Source organism: Labrus bergylta, chromosome 19 (assembly GCF_963930695.1).
Source record: "Labrus bergylta chromosome 19, fLabBer1.1, whole genome shotgun sequence".
Lineage (NCBI taxonomy): Eukaryota > Metazoa > Chordata > Actinopteri > Labriformes > Labridae > Labrus > Labrus bergylta.
This window is the reverse complement of record NC_089213.1, coordinates 4,863,926-4,886,045: the sequence shown is the minus strand read 5'-3', so window position 1 is coordinate 4,886,045 and position 22,120 is coordinate 4,863,926. Positions and strand designations below refer to the sequence as shown.

The 22,120-nt window shown below is 40.9% G+C and overlaps 1 protein-coding gene across 1 annotated transcript; it reads right to left on the bottom strand.

Annotated features, from left to right (window-relative positions):
- Positions 1 to 6,903: 6,903 nt before the first annotated feature.
- trhrb (thyrotropin-releasing hormone receptor b) lies at positions 6,904 to 16,146 on the bottom strand. The gene is made up of 2 exons (XM_020652402.3): positions 12,173 to 16,146; positions 6,904 to 10,104 (listed from the first exon to the last, which is right to left on the bottom strand). Exons 1-2 carry the CDS (start codon positions 12,953 to 12,955, stop codon positions 9,679 to 9,681), a joined length of 1,209 nt encoding a protein of 402 aa, XP_020508058.1. The 5' UTR covers positions 12,956 to 16,146; the 3' UTR covers positions 6,904 to 9,678.
- Positions 16,147 to 22,120: the final 5,974 nt, after the last annotated feature.

Below are 22,120 nucleotides of genomic sequence, written 5' to 3'. Positions count from 1 at the left end.
AGCGTTGTTGTTCCAGCTCCTCTCTTTTATTCCTTTTTCAGTGCTGATCTTGTTTCCTTCATCACATCTACCTCACCTTCTCTCTCACAGACTACGACCTGTGATCCCGCCGTAGGGGATGATAGGTGGTGTCAGGATTTTGTTGCCATGGCTGACGGACATCTCTAACTAAAACAGAAGTTCTACAACTTCTTCTCCAAGTTCAAATATGCCTTCACTGCCGTGCAATCTCAGAACTGCTTCTCTGAGCAGTAACCTGAGCGTGGATGGATTTATCAATGACCCTCTTCAATATCTTAAATTGGGTCTTGAATACGGTAATGTCAGCAGAGGCTTTGTGGTTCCTGAACAGCCTAAAGTAATTTTCTCAAAGAGCTGAGGACAGAAGTCGTAGGTCCCCACGGAACAGAAAGCGATTTGAAGATGGATGAAGGGGGATGCCATGTTGTTAGCAAAGCCGCTCCTCGTCGACGTACCATCCCCCCTCGATGTCCTCTAGAAGCAGATAAGAGTGCAGAGTGTGGAGGAGGGGTCTTTAGAGAAGTGTTTGTCATATGATTGAGGATTCTGCAAGTCAAATCTGTGGCCTGAGCAGCTGTGGTGACTTATCAGAAACTTAACTCTTCTATTTATTCACAGGTCCATGGTGCTGTCCGTGGTGCTGAAGTAGAAAACTTTTAGTTGCACCTTTTTCCCCTCACACCTTTCTCTCTGCCAGCTTTTTCTTGGATTTATGATACTCTTCAAAGTATGAAAACAAACTTCTGAGACGTTCTCTTGAATCAGTTGCTCCTCATATCGATCACCAGTAAGTAGAGCTGACATCGTTTAAAGATGAACTGATGAAACAAAACAAATCACCAAGTATTGTCATATCAAATTCCTCCTTTTGTAGGAATTTTCCAAGCACCACATGTCGAACATTTGCTGGTAACATCTTCTTAAATGTTAGGGCTTGCTTTTTTTATCTTTAGTAAATAAAACATCTCGGGTTTGAAATTGATTGTTTTGAAAAAAGGAATATTTTGAAGACATTATTAATGGATCTGGGAAAACCCGAAAAGAGCATTTGTGCACTACTTTTTTTCATATTTAACATACTGAGGAACTGAGAAACCAATCAACTAATTTGCAGAAAAAGAATTGGCATATTAATTGATGACATAATTACTGCAATCACTTTATTCCACGTGACAATCCGCAGAGTGCATGCACGGCTGTCCGTCGCAGGAGAACCTTAAGAACCATCAAAACATTTAGTTGTAAGAGGAAGTGGCCCCCTGGTTCTATTTTCAGGGATCAGAGCGATGACATATAGAGACAGAAAACCAGCCACGCTCACATTCACACCTACGGCCATTGTAGAGCATGTCTTTGGACAGTGGGAGGAAGCCCCGAGTACCCGGAGAGAAACCCACACATGCACAGAGGAGAAAAGCCTTCCACGGGGGGGGGATTCGAACCAGGAACCTCCTCGCCTTGAGTCAACAAGCGCTAACCACTGCAGCACCGTGCAGCCCTCACTCAGGCATGTTGCAGAAAATACACCCCCAGCCTGAGACAGCTCTGTAGTACAGCGTATAACATATACTGTAACCATGGCAACAGATTCATAATAAGTTTGGTTCCAGTTTTGTGGATGCGTCTTTAGTCTTTTTTGCTTCCCTGGTACTGACAGCGCACAAATCGCCTCCTGCCACAGGTGGCACATTTAAAAACTCATTTTTTTGATTGTGTTGTGTTTTATGGCAGAACGTGATGAAGATGACTCCTTAAAACAAACGACCTCTCGTGATTGGTTGCTTTACAGCGCTTGGTTTCAGGAGTGTAGTTGTGTTCGTTGGTTTTGCTGGGGGTTTTTTTCCATCACAAGCGCCGGCTTCTTTTAAGACAGCCGCTCGACCCAGTTTGTTCTTCTCCCCGTGTAATTAATCCAAAAAGCTGAGTCTGTTCTCTTGCCGCTGGACGAGGGATGTAATTACTCCACCCCTCGTCTTTGTTGCCGTCTCTGTCTGCCGTGTCCGAAACATTACAGAGCCATTATCGCTGAACCGCCTCGTTTTATTGTGCTGAAACACGTCAATTACAGAGTTAATGAGGCAGAAAGTTGCCTATCTCTACCTCCCTGCATTCACCTGGATCACGTTCCTCTGTTCTCGTTCTCCATTGTTTATTATCTGACTTTGTTTTCTCCACTTTAACTCTCGACATTACCCCTCTTTATCCTCTGCACATTCTGTGTCTGTCCCCCTGATTAAGGTAAATTCAGACTATTTAATATGAAAGCGAGTGTTAACCTCCTGAGGGGCGCTAATTTCATCTCATTCAAGTCCAACATCCCCGCAGAGTCTGCTGATTATAGCCTGTCGCATGAGACTACTTTTAAGATTTACTTTACAGCTTGAACAATTGCTGTGATGTCTCTTCGCTGTTTCTGCCCAAGAAACGTCTCTCAATCAGACAGCGTGAGTCTGAAGGAGGAATTAAATATGTTAATACGACTATGAATATGTATGTGGTACCCTTTATTGAGGTAAATGGACTTGAGCTTGTGTCGCGCTTTTCTAGTCTTCTCACTACTCAACTTTCACACCTACACATTCACACACCGATGGCAGAGGTTGCTGATGAAGCAGTGGGAGAGACTCGGGGTTAAGTGTCTTGCCCAATGGCATGTCGAACATGTGGCTGCAGGAGCGGGGGATCGAACTCCTGACCTTCCGGTTCAGAGACGACCTACTCAACTGAGCCAGCCAAGGTCAGGTAACCTGAACTGGGATGAAAGTTTCCCTGTTATCTGTTCAATACAAAACAAAATAACTTTAAGAAAACTAGGGCTGTCAAACAATACAAATCTTACATTGCAATTAATCAGTGTATTTAAATAGTTGATCATGTTCATCTGAAATTTCATTCTTTTTCATTTCAACATTGCCTACAACCACTAACTCCCCCCTCCCCCTACATTACTTCTTCATTGTACTGTCCTCGTCGTTTTTTGTTTTGTTTTATGGTTTTATTTTTTGTCAAAGCGTCTTTGGGTTCCTAGAAAAGCGCTATAAAAAACCAATATATTATTATTTATTATTATTAAGATAGTTTTTGATATACTTTTTATTTTGCATTGTGTAGCCTGCTGTCTTAATCTAAGGGTATTTTACTTTCGGATGGATAAATACCTGCTTTTATTTTGAAAGAAAAAGGAATTTCTGGTGAATCAAAGGTGACGACATTAGTCACAGAAAAGGGAACCTGCCACAGATCGACAAGTCGCCTAAATGAAAAGTAGCTAAAAAAAAAGAAAAGTTTGATATCACAACGTGCACTTTACTCTTTTTTACTCCTATGACGCGCCAAAGGGGACAAAATAGCACACACAGCGCTAATTTCTGATCTTAATTGCATCGCTGTTAGCGCATTAACACGTTTTTACGATCACAGCCCAAAATACACACAGGATAGTCGTCCCCCAATATGAGTTGGAGTGCTCTGTGAAGAAACCCCCTCATCCCAGTGATGCCCCGATGCCCTGCTGATAAATTACATAACCTCCCTAATGGCCCTAAGTTACCACGGCAACCAAAACAACACAGTCACTTTAAACAGAACCAGGCTCTGTTTATGCAAGCTAGCCAGGTAGTGACAGCGACGATATACTTACTACCTCGAAGAATAATTTGTGTCAATTCACGCAGAAGAAGCTAGAACACAACAGTTGGAGGCTGAACTCTTCTGGATGATGATGATGATGATGATGATACATTGATTATGTTTCTTTTCCTTTTTTTAAATCATCGTGTCACACAGACATTGTAATCTTTATTTTCTGCAGATCGACCCGGGACACGGATCGATCCCACAGTCCCACAAAAAACACGTCAGATCATTACAGCTGGTGTAAGCATGAAAACACTCCGGCATTGATCGAGATATCAGACACACAATAGCTGAGCTGTGAGGGCTTTTAGCCAGAGCCGAGAAACAGAAATAAACAGGAAACCTTTTTTCATGCAGGTCGAATCTCCTCTCAGTTCAAGGCTTCAGAGTGCAGCGTTTGTTTATGGACGTGAGAGCTTATTTGGTTTCTTGAAGGGTCAAGTCAACCCAACAACAGGAACATTTTCCACCTACCGTACCATTACTGATGCCTGGCCTTGAACTGCTTTTTACTGAAGAAATCGATGCAGACCAATATGGGACTTTTGGGGCTGTTACAGATATGTAGGAGGCAGAAAAACCCATTACGATATATCAACCAATATCTTTCTTAGATCTGTCTTCGATCTTTAGAAATAGATATAAAAAAAGACATTTATTGTGTTTATGCAACAAATGCAGTTATCAAACACTCGTGGAAAAGATTTATAATGAAGACAAGATGGTCACTCAACTGGAAAGTAACTGCTCATGTACGTGACACTCTGGGGAGTGATGATGCTTGTTGTAATCTATACAGCGCCCTCTGCTGGTGACAGAGAACTGCTAGTTTTACACAATGATACTCAAATGAAATGCTTATTGACTGGGGAATAAATCTAGTAATATCGCTGCATGATAAAATTAGCCAATGCCGATAGTCACTTAATTTTCTAATATCGGCCGGTATTATCGGCTGGCTGATAAATCGGTCGGGCCGTATCGCACTTATTGGGAGCATTCTGTAGTTTAGCAATGTGTTACCAACAACTACAAAAAAAAACCTTTCAGAAAGAAACCTTTTTTACGAATACTTTAATACTTTACTAAAGTAGCTCAACACTCCTGTGAGCAACTTTCATGTTGTGTGAAGTTTGCTGCACGTTGGTGTCTAAACAGGTGGTTCACAACTGGAGGGTCCCAGAGCCACAAAAATGTTTGTTTTGTTCCATCGGAGGTCCAAACTGCTCTTTGCTTCATTAAATACATCTGAGAGGTTGACATTTTTCAGTAATTTGGGTCCCAGTTTCTCGCAAGGAAGTGAGGGTCTTATAAGGGTATTTCTTATCTCTTATCTACAAGCCCCTCTACATCTACCTGGAACTATCTGAATGGATGAATACGATATAACAAGATGTTCTTTAGTGGAATAAACTGACCGTTTAATTTAGCCAATATGGACTAAATACAAATCTATCTCATGTCATCCACTAGCAGGTTCATAAGTTAACATATGTGCACACAGACGGATATATACACTCAGAAATATTACAAATATAGAGGCTGTCATGAAGGAGACGTTTTCCTTCAGTGCGTTCCTTTCGCTTTCGTATTTTTATATCCATTCACACCTCTCTGAGTCCAGAGCTGACAGACCAACGTCGAGGGGACGACTCGCATCGAAACATAATTTACACCCCACCGACATGATGTGGAGCCTTTTGAAATTCCACTCACGCCCTTCAGTCCTGGCGTTTGGCTGAAAATGAGCAGTTAACTGGAACCACTCTGTGTCTGATTTTACATTAGCTGCTGCTTTACATTCAAAGGGGGGAAATGTATTGTTTATGTTTTCACTTATTCCCTCAGGTAAATCAATTGTTTCTTCTCATTATGTGGAACAGTAAGGAATTGATGGGATGGAAACTGTCTGCATAATAAATGTGAATATTTCCATTCTGTCACAGTCAGATGTCAGAGGTGCTGTTGGCAAACAAATTAAAACAAATCAATGAAAGACGTCCTACTCAACAATTCAAATCACGTGTACCGAACCACAATTTCCCAGTTTGGGATCAATAAAGTAATTCTATTCTGTTCTATTGTAGCAGGTTTGTGAATAGATATATTCATGTAAAGTAGAATCAAAGGTGTTAGAGAAGTGTTGTGTACTAATCCAACCAAGACAAAGCAGCATGTTTTGTTCCTCTGTTTTACATTCACTCTGACTCCTTATCACAAACACAACAGTCCATGAAAATCCATCTCACATAAAACACAATAGTACTCCTAACGAGGATACGTCTGAATTGACTAAAGCGTGTCTGTATTATTTCCCATGGCTGCAGCGCTTCAGGCAGAACGTGTTAGTTCTTCTTTCTCACTTTAATATGTATGAGGATTTTATTTTTAATGACTGATTTACTCTTGAACTTGAACTGAATGTCTTTGAAAGAAATATAAGTTCATGAAGTTTGGGTTCCTTCTTCTGAAAAGTTTCTATCCTGTCCTTTGAATGAAGCAGAATGCTGCTCAGTGTGGTTCGTTAGCGAGGAGCAAGGCCGCCCACAAGGGGGGTAAGGGGGAGGGTCAAAGCATGGACCATCCTTATTTTAAGCAACAGTGACCACATTTTATTTTACACCTAAATACTTACCATGACCTCTTAAAGCAATAAAACCCAAAACATTGTATTTATTGTTGCTTCAGTGAAATGTAACCTGTTTCCAAATGTAAACCCCCTTTTCTAAAAAATGATGTGAGCCTTTTCTTTTGTAATGTCACTGATGTAAGCGGGCCCAGTGATCTTAACTGTTATGTCTCAACCAGTGTAACCATTCCAGGACCTGCACAGAGTTAGGATGAAGAAAAGGAGGGTGCTGGCTCGGGCATTTGACCCCAACAAGAACTTGTTAAGAAACTTATTTCAGTCAGATCCAAAGGCCGATGGGAGCCAGGCAGATGGAGCTAATGTTAGCCAGGAGGCTAGCGCTAACAGCACTGATCGAATGTGCAGATGTTGATTTAAACGATATCCTGGGAGGGCACAGTCACTGGGCCTTTTAGGGGCCAAGCCATTTCTGCGTGCAGGCCTGGTGAGGAGATATGAATAAACAAATATAAATCAAACTGATGACATGAACATCCAAGACAAAATCGCCTCCTCTTTTTCTAGAAACTCTTTTATTTGGAACATCAAGATAAAATGCTCAAATCAGCAACTTTTTCGATAACCAAACGACAAACTCACGAGATCACATTATTTAAAAAAAAAAAAAAAGAAGCAAGACTCGGACAGAAGCTTCCAAAAATATCCATCACAAAATAAGATTTTCCAACTTTTGATTGGCAAACAAAAGTGGCATTGAAAATATATAAATAGCTCAAACAAACCAAAAGTTACAATAGCGATCACTTTAAATATAAAACAAACATATACAAGTGCATGAATGTTCTAATACTCAAGTCATGTGCAGCGTTGTTACACTTATTCAACCACAGATGTTTTTTTTTTCATGCACATTTCTGAAATATTCCTTTGTCTGCTGCTGCCCAATCAACATCCCTCCATGTAGATTTACGGTGATAAGACATTCATGAACAGTCACTGATCTGGCAGAAAACAGCACAAACATCAGCGTTTGTGAACGTCACACAGCCATTCGACCTTTTTTCACCAGCTCACTGAAGCTTTCACCACTAAAAACCAAGACAAGCAAAAAGACGTGACACTTCATTTTGATTTAACTGGACTTCAAGTGCTGCAGCTGATTTATATCAACATATTTATATGTTACACTAAATGTCTGTAACACTATATACAGTCTTTCACACTGTCGAACACTGAGGTTTACAATCTCTGCTGCTCGAACAGAATATAGGAAAAATAATTTACGATTGAAGGAGGAAAATAAGGCATGTTTTATTAAAGGTTAAGAAGTAAAGGATGTGTTAAATTCTTTTTTATTTACACTTTTTACTAAAGATATGACAATATTGAAACAATCATCAATGACAGGACAGGATGCTCTGACTTATTAAATCATAGATGTGAGGTTTGTTTCTTCTGATTTCTTTGAGAAGCTCTGCCCACAGAGCCCAGACTTATAGAGCTCAACAGTGACTCCGCCCACTACGTTTGTCGGCTCTGGTTCCAGAAGTAAATTTGCCAATTCAAATCCTCCATTTGCATTTCAGAAAATCCTGAAACACTGTTTTTAATCCTGGAACCAGGCTAACCAACTACCTGAATACTTGTAACTATAAAACATTTGATTTTGTGCAAAATAACGATTGGAAAACAGAGAAAATTGATAAAAGTACAAGACTGTGTTCATATTTTTCTGGGTGTAATGGAACTACGAATCCCACAATCCATTGTGATTCCAACTAGACCCAACAAACAATATTTTAGGGCGCTTCTTTCTGAACGTACATCACAAGGTGGTAAAAATTTCCACGGTTTCATTGGTCTCCACCAATCGGAGACGTCGCTGTGACACTCTAGGATTGTGGGTAGTGTAGTTATTTTCCACGAGATTGCAATCAAAACCATTGTTTTTTCTTAAAGCTGGGTTGATATACAAACTCGTGTCTTGTACAGGAGCATATATCGTCGTTTCACACTCAGATACCTCATGTTAAGTCTACCGTGGATGTTATGACATAATGGCTAAGAAGAGAATTAATAAGAAACATTTTCTCAATGGAGGGGATTTGGACTTTGACCTGAGCGCATGGACTATATATAGAACATTGAATAACGACCATTTTGAAGCCTTGATCATGACATTTGTGCTGTCCCCATTTTGTTTTTTAAGGAGCCAGCATTTACTATATTTGGATGATATGTGAGTGGATACCAAGCGGCAACCTCCGGCGATGAAGCAAATGAAGGAGTGCAAAAACCCAATGTTCCTTTAGTGTCCACTTGAGTCTGGCACTTGAGTCTGGCTACAAAAGCCCCTCCCCTCACATACACACCAATTCTAAAATGCTATTTTTTTACTGCAGAAATAAACATCTTTACAGCCTGGTCCAAAAAAAACGAATTTGGTCTCAAGAGCCCATTTAGACCATCTGCACACACTGTGCAGTGGATGAATTGAGACAGCATTTCCAATATGGCGACCGCCATTGATGTGCTCGAAAAGTCGGTTTTAGAAACCATTTGGTGACGACACTGAGACTACGTCCATGCTTTAAAAAGTCTACACATCTCTTTAATCTACCCTGGTTGACCGGTTGCCATGTCAACCAGCTACTTGGTACTCACACACCCTAAAGCGAGCCCTCTTTTTTCTACTTTCCATCAAATGGGAATAAAGTTTACAACACAAACATTATGCTGTGTTAAGGAAGATTTAAACTGAGTCTATAAACTCATTATGAAGATTTTATTGAGGTAATAAATTAAGTGAGGTGTAGGGTGATTTTCTACACAAACTGATTTCTTTTAACACGTTGAATCGCCCCCTGCTGGCCATTATAAAGAAGGCATATTTAAGACACTTCCACATTCGCTTCAGTTTTGAAACAGAACACCTGTGTCCACTTCTTATATTCAGTCTAAGGCATGGTAGTCTTCATATGCTGAAGTCTACCAGGTTCATGTAATTACTCTCTCTGACTCTAGGGGGAGGCAGACGTTTTGCACTGCATGTTTAAAGATCCAAAAACGAGTTTGTTCTGGTTGGTTGCACAAGCCGACTAACTGAAGTAGGAATGGTTTTTTTCACATTCATGTTTTAGTGACTCATTCACATTATATTACACGGAAAGGTTCGAGATAAGACACACTAAGAGAGCTTTTCTGTCAATATATTTTCACTTTACGATCTCCAGGATCCATCTCCACAAAGAGCTAAGTGGCAATATGACACACCAGCTGTTGTGATTTGTTAAATTTTTAGCTTAAGACACCTGGCTATAAAAAGGTCAGCAGGCACTCAGGACACAATATTCTCTCTAAACTCCATTAAGCAACATCAGGCTCGTAAATCTGTTGACTCTCAAACTCATCTCTTCAGCCTCAAACAAACCTCAGGTTTCGCTGAAATCCACCTTTGCGTACACACTTTGATCCTGGAACATCATCTTCTGCTCAGACAGCAGATCGTCTGTAACCGTGAGCTCCTCCAGCTCCGTCGTGAAGTGGTCGGTGCTCTCCACCATCGATGTGTCTTTGACCGCGCTGTACGTGAGCGCCACGCTGTACGCGGTGGGTTTATCCGCACCTTTCCTCCCACAGCGGCAGATCTTGCGGAAGGCGGCGCGAAACTTCTGCGACATGGCGTTGTAGATGACCGGGTTGATGGCGCTGTTGAGGTAGATGCACATCCGGCAGAAGAGAAGGAACCAGCTGTTCAGGTAGGCCTGGTCCAGGAAGGAGTTGACAACCACCAGAGTGCGGTACGGCATCCAGAGCGTGGCGAACAGGATCACCACCACCGCCAGCATCTTTGTCACCTGTAGAGGAGAAATATGAACACTGCATTGCCTTTGGATCAAGCGTCAAATTGACCCTGAACTGGATGACTGAGAACCTACACAGACCTACCTACACAAGACTTGAACTAGAACTAGAAGTCCAGTTAGGTTTCTGGGCAAAACTACTGGATCATGTTTAAGATATATATGTTGGGTTAAAATAATCTACCCGCGTTAACGCCTAATTAAATGCTTCCACACTTGCACAGTTGGGGAGAGTCGATGTGAGAACACAGCAGGAAATATTCAGGAAAATTCAAGGCAACTGAGTGAGTCCTTTAGGTTATACTGTGAATGTATCGAACTACACGTACGCGCTGATAGACGTGGGAGAGACAGTGCAAAAATTGTCATCATAATGTTGGACTCAGATGTCACTTTTGCGTCATGTACTGCCTCAGTAAACCCCCCCCCATATGACAGGAAAAGTCCCCTGCTGTGAGGTGCATGTCTGACCAAGCAAGTCAGTAAGATTTCTGCCTGGAACTTTCTAGAAATAGAGTGCATGTGTGAAAACAGCTTTTGTTGACCTCTATCAGCTTTTTCACTCTTTACGATCATAAACTGTATAAAACATGGACGTGATCTGAGTGATGTCACCCATCAGTTTTTGAAAGAGGTGTTGTGAATCAAAACGATGGCGGTCACCGTATTTGAAATGCTGTTATATCGACCTATTAACAGACAAAAAGGTCAAGTTAAGACGAGCCTAAAGCCTCCTGCCAATCACCAGTGTGTACCATACCCCTAATTATGCAAATGTATACTTAGCTCCTGACCTTCATTTAATTAAAACGGATATGTTTTTAATCATCCCCTGTGAAGTGTGTACCTATACAGAAAGGAGCTATTATTGATACTAAATCCTTCTTTCGTACCAGGCTATTTCTGCTGTTAAAAATTAGCATTTTGATACGGGTGTTAATGGAGCTTTTGCAGCCGGCCTCTTGTGGACACTGGAGGAACTGCAATGTTTCGCACGCCCACATTGGCTTAATTTTTCATCACTGGAGATTGCTGCTTGTTCATACTACCCACCCTGACTTCTTCCTTCACTCCTGTTAAAATGTAAATGTCCACTAGAGGTCACTACTTAACTATAAATAAAAAAATATATAGTTGTTTTAAACTGTTAGTAAAACGAAACAAGGCATCACTCCATGAAAACTAAGACCACATCATGTTATGATCTCTTCTTTCAATCTGGGTGATTGGCCCCTTCAAGCCTGTCTTATCTTATTTAATAAAACACGATTTGCTTCTCTAACGATATTATCTGGATGATAAGAATGAGGGGGATTACATTACTGTAGGATTTTGTGGTTATGTAATGAGTATGAATATGTTATGAAGAGCCCTGCAACAGATGTTCTTTTAAGTCTGTCGAATACTGTATGTGCACTGACATCTCTAAAAGTCAGGTCAGATTCATTAAAGGAAATCAGTTTTAAACGTTTGTTTCTACAGTTTGATGGCATTTGTGTTTTCTGCATTAGTCATCTTCTTCTCAAGACTATGACTATCATAGTTTACAAATTTTTACTCTCTCACTCTTCAGTGTTTTTTTGTCCTTTACGAGTAAAATGTGTGTATTTAAACCGTGTTTGGGTAAAAAGAAAATAGTAGTTTTTGTTTGAAATGTAGAAACTTGACCCTGTAAGTGTTCATATTACATAATGTTGTGAAGTATTGATGCATGTGTGAGCAATATTTCACTGAATGTTTGATGGGCGTGGAGCAAATTGAAGGTCATTTTGGTGATTTATCCAGAAATATTGCCTGATAGTTTTGGATCCCAAATGATGTTTGGGTAAAAATATGAATTGAAGCTGCAGGAAAAACGTCTCCAAACTGCAGTGGAGTCAAGAAAAGGTCATAAAATGAAAATACTTAAAATACCACATTTGCACTCTACGGTTACATTTTATGTAGAACGGTTCCTGGAACTTTTTTGTGATGTGATGCAAACTAGATTGCCTCCCAGCTCTTAAGAAAAGTAACATTTTAAGAAACATGTGACTTTAAGCCTGGCTCTCTCAGCACCCACCTGTCTGCGGGAGGTGGCGGTGGAACTGGAGTGTCTGGAGTTCTTGCAGCTGCTCTTCTTGGTGGCGGTGTGGTTGTTGTGTCCGTTCTTCTTCTTGTCTTTGGGGTCTGAGGGCAGCGGGTTGAGGAAGAGGATCCTGGCGATGAGTCCGTACAGCACCGCGGAGAGCAGCAGCGGCACCACGAAGAAGACGCCGAAATCGAAGAAGTAAATGGGCAAATAATACTTCCTGGAGACTCTGTAGCCGCACGTGATGATGGTGATGTTGTCGTACACGAGCTCCTGGATGTCAGACAGGTAGAACCACATCACGCAGTACAGAGAAGTGAACGCCCAGACGAACAGAATGATCTTTTTGGCTCTGGACAGAGTGCACAGAAACTGCGCTTTAATAGGGTGACAGATGGCGATGTATCTCTCTATGGTGAAGGCGGTTATGGAGCACGAGGACGCGTTGATCCCGAGATACTGGAAGTAGGTGATGCAGAGGCACCCATAGTGTCCAAACACCCAGGAGCCAAAGATGCTGTCCGTGATGGTGGGTAGACCAGCCGCTGTGAGCACCATCAGGTCCGCCACAGCTAAACTCACCAGGTAGCAGTTCGTTGGAGTCCTCATGTGTTTGGTGGTGAGCACCACCAGGACCACCATGACGTTCCCAACGATTCCTAAAGCGCAAATCACGAAAAGTAGCAAACTGCTGATCACTTTGTACTGAATGCTGTAGTCCGTCCACATGCCTAAAGTTTGGTTCAGATGTGGAGATGATGTGAAGTTATTCATCTTGTGGTTTGAGCTAAAAGAAAATAAAATCCAAGAGAAACCAGACTTTCAGCGAACCAAGAGAGGTTTTACGCGCGGCTAAAACGAGACATCAACCAACTTTGCAAGCCCGAGAAACTGTCTTTTAATCTAAAACAAAAATCTAGATTTCTCCCTGCTCTGTGTTTCACACTAAAGCATCATCATGTCGCGCAGAGCTGCTCTGACTCTGGTGTAAATCCACGGTTGTGCGTACTGTGCGTAAAAAGTGAGTGTGGCCGTGTTCTCGTCAGAAGTGTGTCTCTCAGACAGATGGCGGGTTGGTTTTGAGCCCTGCTCTTGGCACCGGCTCTCATTACGCATGCGAGGGGATTAGCCCATTATTACATTTTCAGTAGCAGACCTCCTCCATCAACAAAGCTGCTCCAATGCCAAACTGTTACAGTATTCTTTCTGTTTTTTTCTTCTTCTTCTGTTGCGGTTATTTTACAAGCTACAGAAGGCTGTAAAGGTGCTAAATGTGAACGTATATTTAAAAAAAATGCAGGCGCCTTTTAATTCTGCCACAGGTCAGTGATTGTGATTCACATATTAACCCTTAAAATGTAATTCACTTTGTTACATTTGAGTGTTTGCACTTGAATAAGCAGCTCAGCTCAACAGGCTGCCTGCGTGCCTCATACCAGCTCTCTCTGCAATGTGAGAGTGTCTTCAGTTGGACCTACAGGTACTTCAGCATCTCTAATCTAACCTTCAAGTGGATGCTGAAGCGATGACGAGGCACCTAGTGATCTCAGACTGTACATGAAAACAAGTTCTCAGATTGTCAAATATTAGCTTTGAATGTTTGGGGATTTGTTTCCAAGTTTTATCTTGATTGATGGAAATGCAGATTTGTCTTTTGGCTATGTGTCCATATCAACACTGCAATTCGTTGTTTTTTTTCTTTACAGTTTGAGGATCACTACCTTCCAAGTCTTTTTTTAGAAATACTGAGTTCAACAAGTTAACATTCACTTGGAGATGGTGCTTACCCCACTCACTTAGACAACACTAAACAGACACCACAAATGGCTTCATAAGCAGAAATTGTGTATTAAATGTTCCTTGTTGTCTTTTTTTAAGATATATTTTTGAAAATTGTATGCCTTTCTTTGTCAGGACAATGGATAGAGTTGGAAATCTGGAAAGAGAGAAAGAGGAATGGCACTAAATAAAGGAGCTGCAGGTCTGACTTGAACATGGGGCGCCTGCTTGGAGGACTGTGGACTCCTTACATGGGGTGCGAACTTGTTTTCTTAAAAGTAAGAAAATCAAAATCTACTCTGTGCTGGAGAATTATTATCCAAATCTATCATTGTTATCTGAATAGTAGTTATAGTTCAACCTAATCTCTAATATAATTTAATCAGTCATCATGAAAAGATGAATTACTAACCTGTTTCTTTAACTTTCCATCTAACTTTACAAACGATCAGCACCAACATTAATACTGCAGCTTCTCCCTCTATTCTCTATCTGTAATTATTAATGTAAATATTTTCACTTTGATGTTTTTCAAGAAAGAACATCTAAGCCTTTCATAAAATAAGTACCATGTCCAAGTCTTTGTTCCTCCAAACTCTATATATTCCCTGAAAATGACACAAATCATCAGCTCAGATTCAGACTGTTTAATGTCCCACAGGGGGAAATGTGTTTCAGCAGGAGCACACAGAACAACATATACATCCACGGTAAAATCAAAAGAAAAGAGTTAAAAAACCTGAACACAACACAATATAAACATCACAGTAAAATCAGTCCAGAGCTCAAACCTAAATGGAGATTGTTACTAAGTTATGTAAAGTGCAACATGGAGGTGTACAAATGTGTAATTGAAGTGCAAATCATGTCCAGAGGATTTAAGAAAAAAGTTTCCAGAAATTCAGAAACGTATGTGAAGCTGATGACTGAACATTGAACATGAGGCTGACAGATTATGATTTCATTCACGAGGTCATCCGGGATCTTTCACACAAACACGGAGCCTGTAAAGTGCAAGAGACAAACACATCTTTGTAAGACTACAAAAGAAGAATCGATACGTGAAAACTAAAAAAAGAAGTAACACCTGTGATAACAAATAATGTCAAAGACTACAAATGAAAGACCTGACTGAAGAGAGAGAAGAGAGGGCTCTGATTTCCTGTTCAAACTTCAGAGAGAGACTTTGCTCTGAAGCTGAGAAAACACACCAGCGCTGTGTTATGAAGCCAGCATGAAAAGCACAAAAACACAGATCTGCAGTGACCTGTGCTAACGGCCGTGCTGTCCAACAACATGGGAACGTGCAGCTTTCTGTTCTCTGTACAACAGTGTGGAGGAGGAAAACTCTCCTCCACACCAACTGTGCCCATTCTCCGCAACCACCACAAGCTCAAACAGAGAGCACACACACACACACACACACACACACTGTTCACACGACTCGACTGCGCGGGAGCTGAAGCTGCCAGCCGTCCATCCCGAGCAACAGGTGGACCGGGAGACAGGGAATTACATAATCACGACACCCCCCTCCTGCTTTTCTCCCATGATTCCCATTATCTCCCGCTACCAAGAACAGTTTTAGATCCTTTTCTGGTTTCCATTTTGGTTTCATCTGCTTTTTCTTCTTGACAGCAGATACAAATCTGCTGTGATTATAAGGCTGGTTTTGTTTGAATTTAAAGACTCTCACATGTTTTGTTTTTTTTATCTGCTGATTATTCTGTCATGTGTCCTTAATTTAGTGTGGAAGTAAACTTTACACATATCTAACCCTACAGGGTTTACAATAGGGATTTAAGAAGCCTTATTGTGCCATCTACCACACAGCACATTTAAAAATAATAATAATCTTCACTCTTCTGTCAGCCTTTAATGATGTTTTCAAAGAATTGTTTTCTAACGAGTGAAAAGCTTCTGTCTGAATGAAGCCAGGCTCTCTGCTGATGAGCTATACTGTTTACTAATTCATGCAGAAATCAATAAAAATCTCTCAGAGTCATGACTTAAGTTAAGCTCATTAAGTTCAATAGTTCTATTCATTAGTCTAAATGCATTATTAAAATCACAGCAGATGTACATGAATGGAAAAAGAAAAAAAAATCACTTGAAAGAATTAGAAAAATAAATGAAAGAGTTATAGTGCCCCCTACAGGACGCATTTGACCAGTGCTTAAAAAGAAGCTGAGGTTTTAAGGAGGTGTTCACACATCCAACTATCTCATGAAGAAGGGCAACAAACTGTCTGTACTGTATGTGTACATGTCTGTGGATATTATTGTGAGTGACTCTGAACATGTTACTGCTGACGATTGAGAGAGACTTGTGATCAGACTAAATGTCCCTCACCTGAGCAGAGACAACAGGTGGAGCATAGTATGAGAACACACTTAACAAAGGCTTAGAAGGACTGTAACATTTTGATGCTTAGCAAGAGTAGTGTGTGGGATTTTTTTTCTTTACAAGAAAACGAAACAGAAGAAAGCTCTTTTCAGATTCCTTTTTTTTTCGTCTTCACAAAAGTGCCTTGAGAGATTGAAGGCAAAGCGTCACAGTAGTGTGCATATTGTTGCTTGAAACGTCAGTCTGAGTAGGGCTGAGGCATTCCTACCATCTCTCACTGAATCCTTTATTCATAGTTTTATCTTAAATTCAACAAACTTGAATGCAGACAACATTTTGTACCTCACTGTGACAGGAGAAGAAGAAGAAGAGACACGTGTTTCCATGGACACCAGGCACCAGTCTATAATGCTCCATTAGAAAAATGATTATTCAAAAAATTAAACAAAAATTAAAACATTCACCTTGAAAAAACACTTGTTGTGTAATATATTAACAGGGCTGGCAGATTGTGTCTCTTCTTTAAAATCTCGTGGAGTCATGGAGTGTTGTTTACTGGACTAAGAGAGGACTGAGCTAGATCCTACATTTCCCATAATGCAATTTGTGAGTGCTTAATTAAATTCCACAAGTTTCCATGAGTGATGAAGTCCAGACATTTGGACTCAGTCTTTATAAAGCAGGATGAAGTGTCAAAGTGAAAGAACCATGATGACATCACCGTGACATCATCAGGGCTACAGTCTCAGAGTCAAGGTCATCCAGAGTCACAGAGGCCATTCAGTGACTCTCACTGATTTAATCTCTGACAATCTAATATCTTTAATCCGTCGCTGCAGTAAAGTAGGCCTACAGGAGCGCAGGCAGTGATTGATTTAGCGTCAGATTGATTTATATTTAGAAAAAATAAAAAAACAGGAGAGAAAGCCGCAGCAGTCTTAACGGTTTTCCCCCTGCCTGGTTTGAACCTGAAGGCAGTGGGGGGAAACGTGCGTGACCGGCGAGCTGCAGGACTCACATGCGAGCACGCCATTACCTTTGACAATAACAAAAAGTGTCAGCACCTTCTCCCCGCTGCGCTCCACTAACCGCAAACACAAGTCGTGCTTAGGTCTGACAAAAACACCGTAAAATACATGAGCAGAGGAAAGATTAGGAGTCTTCTGCAGGCACCTCATGAATATGTATCGCCTCAGCCTGATGATATTATCCCACCATGTACTGCTACAACATATACACCAGAGTGTCAGCAGAGCCATAAAACCATAGAAAGTGTCCATTCCTTTGAGTTATGCAGCTGTTACACACTGTGCACGGCACGCCTATACGACGCCATAAATAAATAAATAAGCACGCACCGTTATGCATAATATCTCAGCGAAAGCACGGCACTTCTTCAAAATGTTGAACGACCTTTGATCTTGATTTACAGACGCAGTGGCAGGTCATTTTAAAGGAAGTCGGTCCAAGTCAGCAGAGAGAGATCCATATGGCTGTCAGCCTCACACACACGCACACACACGCACACACACATTTCAGAGGCATGACTCAAGGTTGGTCATAAATAAACTCTTTGCAGCTCTGACCCTGACCTCCCTCGATTAATGTCGAGCACCCTGCCAGCTTCAGTCTATTACCTGCACTGACAGAGAGATTCATTCCAGCTTGTAAGACAGCTCTGTTTCCTTCTCCTCCCACCACCTGTTAAAAACTATATAGAAAGTGGACGTAGCCTCCCTGACTTCATCCCCTCTGTTTTTAAACCAACCTTTTGGAGCCTCAAGATTACAATTCTGACTGTCTCAATCTTGTTTTTTTTTGTGTGACCAGAAGACAGGAGCCGGATGGTGAATACACTAAGTTATGTCTCATTGTAAACACACCCTCAGTGTGTACCTGTTTTCACCTTGTTTCAACTCAGACCAGGACCATATTTTACAACATCATGCGCTGATTGATCTGTAAACTCATTAGGAACACTTAGATAGATGGATAGATACTTTATTGATCCAGAGGGAAATTCAAAGCATCCAGTAGCAGGTTGCAAAGACGTACATGAAACATTTGTTACAAATTAAACCGCAAAATCGACACCCCCCCCCCCCATACATATATATTAACCTGAAAAAAGATTTAAAGAATACCCCTAGATGAATCAAACTTAAACTGTGCAATTAAAAATAGACTTATACAAGAAATGTACACAACCCGTGCAGGGATAAAAATATATGTGACATTTAAACAAGAACCTATAAACAGTTAAACAAAAAATCTAGTATGAAAAAATAAAAAAGTGTTGACCTTCTGAAGTTGTGTTGTTTATATATATACAACAATGTTTAAAAAAGCAGATAGTGCAGAGTTATCAAAAACAGACATTAAATAACAGGCAGTGCAAACTTTAAATTAAAGGTGCTATTTAAGTATTATAATAATTGTGGGGGACTTAATTCTAATACTAACCTCTCAAATAGCAGCAAGTATTTTTCCATCACCCAAAACTAAACTACATGACAATATCTTGTTGTAATAACACATTTAGAATGGTTCCTGCCACTGTCCCCGAGCAAACACAAACACACAAACTGATGGTCGCTGCATAAACATCGGAAAGGCTTGATTGAGCTCAAGGCAACAGCAGAGAAGTGAGTTTGTTTGGGGTCAGCTTCGATGTGGAGGAATGTGGGCGTGAAGGTGAATGTTTCAGTAAAGAAAATCATTAATATCAAACAAAGATTTCAAATCTTTAAAGTAAAAACTCAAGGCTAAGATGTATTCCTGTGCCATGCTCAGTGTTTGACAAGTTTATGAACATGTCTTGCAGGGGGGTTTTACGTCGTAAAGACTCAAGGTTTTCAATCTGTTGTCGCGGCGTTTTATTTCAGTCTCTGTTATTTCCACAGGAGGAACCTCACAAACAAAAAGCAAACACAATACAGATGTGAAGTGGAAGCACGGCCGCTGTGTTTCTGTTGGTTTGACATTTATCTTCCTCTTCGTGTCAAGGTATGAAGACAAGACAGAGGTGCAGCAGTGGATAGCTTTGGTAGTTTGAACGGGGGATTTTATTTTCCTCTAAATTGAAACAGAAGAAAAAAAAAGAGCACACAGGAAAGTGCAGCCTTTGGCCACAGCCAGTTGAGGGCGCCATAGTGCAGAAATCTGATGCTCTGACCCGTGGATGGATGTCAAACTGTTATTGTGATTCTTTTATTTTGTCAAAATAATTGATGCCTCTCTGAAACACGGCAGATATCTCAAGTTAGAACTGATAAGCAGCGTGGACTAGCTGATAGATTAAACATGATATATGGAGAATTAGACAATGCAAAGAGGTGGAAAAAACACACTTAAGATTCATTAGCATTGAACCTGGTCTAATGATCCTGCAACTTAACGTTATTTTCTAGTTTTTTAGTTCAGCTTGTTCATGTTTTACATTCACTGATTTGATACTTAAAAGTCTGCTATTTAATATGGCTCATGATGGATTAATGTTTGGTCTTTGTAGATAATATAACACAGAGTATGGTCTTTCACCTCAGCTGCAGAAACAGCTGGGAGGCTCAGTGAAGCGGGCCCTCCCAGGATGTGATTTAAATCATCAGAACTGTTAGCGCTAGCCTCCTGGCTAACATCAGCTCCCCTCTGCCTGGCTCCCATCGGCCTTTGGATCTGACTGAAACGGCCTAAGTTTGTTAACAAGTTCATGTAGGGGTCAAATGCCCGAGAGAATAGAGAGAATAAAAATGGACATGTGACCTTTACAAGAGTAAGGTCGTTTACCTGCTCCGTGTTCGGAGGTTCAGAGGGACTGAAACGTTGTGATTTTTCTAATAATTTGGTGATACTTAGCAAGAGTAGTGAGCTGGATTTTCTTTTCTTTTCAGGTAATAGTTTGTCGCCCAATGCACCTACTTTCTGAGATAGTTGGATGTGTGAACACCTCCTTAAAGAAAAACCTGCTCTGTCTTGAAAAGTGTCTTGAGATAACATTTGTAATGAGCGCTAAAAAAAAAACAAAGAGTGACTGATGTCTTTCACTCCATTGTAAGCTGGTACCAAACACTTTCATTTCACCCTGCCCTGCTTGTGAAATAGGATTTTTCTGGATTCTGCAAAACTGCAAGAAAATTAAGAAAAAAAAAAAAAACCCTCAGAAATATGATGCAGCAACTGTTTAGACAATCTGGCATGAAACGAAGAAGAAGAAGAAGAAGAAAAAAAACACCCCACACAAAAGTTGGCCCAGTTTCTCCTATACAGGCTGTAACAAAACTGCCCACCCCAGACATATTCAGAACAAGGAACGACAGCTGAATGTTGAGCTGTGTTGCTCCAAAAAGCCCAGGAAACGAACGAGGCACACGTCCAATAATGGATCTGTAAACTCGCGTGTTGTTTGTTTGTGAGATGTAGACGGAGAAGTTTGTCCCGGAGAGATTAAGTTGGGATGAGAGGACATGAAACAGGGGGGCCTTCAGCCTGGGGTTTATCTGCTCTGCTGCTGTCAGGGCAAATTTGTGTTGATGTGTGTGATGTGTTGTGTTTTATGATTCCCCTGTTTGAACCCCATCCAAAATATCCCCTAAGTTGTGACACTAAAGAGGGAAATCAGGCTACACAGCTCGGCTTAGCCCTGCAGCTTGACTCAGCTTTTATGCACCCTGCCTCTGGTTAGAGACCATCAGCAGTAATAAAGGTGTTAATGCGTGTTTACCAGAAGAAAAAAAAAACAAAAGCTGCAGATTTACTCCATGACACAAAATAGCATAATTAACACAATGTCCAACACCTCTTTGCCATGTCAGCTGTACATTCCCATTGGGGCTAATGTCCTCTGATGACATGCTCATGCTTATTGTATGTTCCTACTTTTAAGTGGCAGCTTAACGTTTCTATAAATGTAGAGAAATCAATATAATTTGACCATTTCCTGATCAATTAACAGCGGAAAGGTCAAATTTATTGAACATTTAGACAGATGTAATGACATTTTTCAAGTTAAAAAAACACTTTTGATAACGTCTTGACTACAGCTAATGTTAGCAGTCAGCCACTTGTAAACCAATCTGATTGTCTGAATGTGGTAATACATTAGAATAGGTTTATATTCTGTGCAGTTGTAGACTCATTTATGTTGAAGTTGAATATTTGGGCTGCTTTGACAGGCTGTCTGTGGCTCGATGGGCTATTTCATGTAGCTTCTTTTGTTTTCCTTTCAGTGACTTTTTGAGTCTGTAAAGAATCAGGCTTGGCAGATCTATGTGGTGCAACTCTATGTTAAATGGAAATTATATACACAGAAATATCAAGTCTGTATGATTCCTTAAAAATAGGAGCTAAGGTGGATATGATAACTGGAGACATAAATGTTATCTGCCCTTAGTGGGCCACCCCATTCAAAAAAAGTCTGGACACGCCCCTGCTGTATGTGATAGTCTGTCGATAGAGATATAAAGATAGAACAAATGTCTCTTTGGAGCAAGCGCTGTTCAAATGACCTTCTCTTCACGTGCGTTTATATCTGACTCTGTCTCCAACCTGCTGAGAAAGGGGCCGTCTGACTCAGTCATGTCTTCCTCCCATGTCCCGGTCTAACCTTGGACCAGCGTCTTTGCCTCGGCTTCTATTCTTAGCTTCACTTGTGCTCCGGCTTCACAGCAGATCTGTCAGCGTAAAATGCCACACTTGGCCGGATGGCGTAAATAAAACGGGGGTTTGTGGAGGGTGTGGGGGGTGTGGGGTCCTGCTGGTTGGGAGCGTCTCTGGAGGAAATGACAAATCACTTCACATCATAAAAAGAACAGAGCA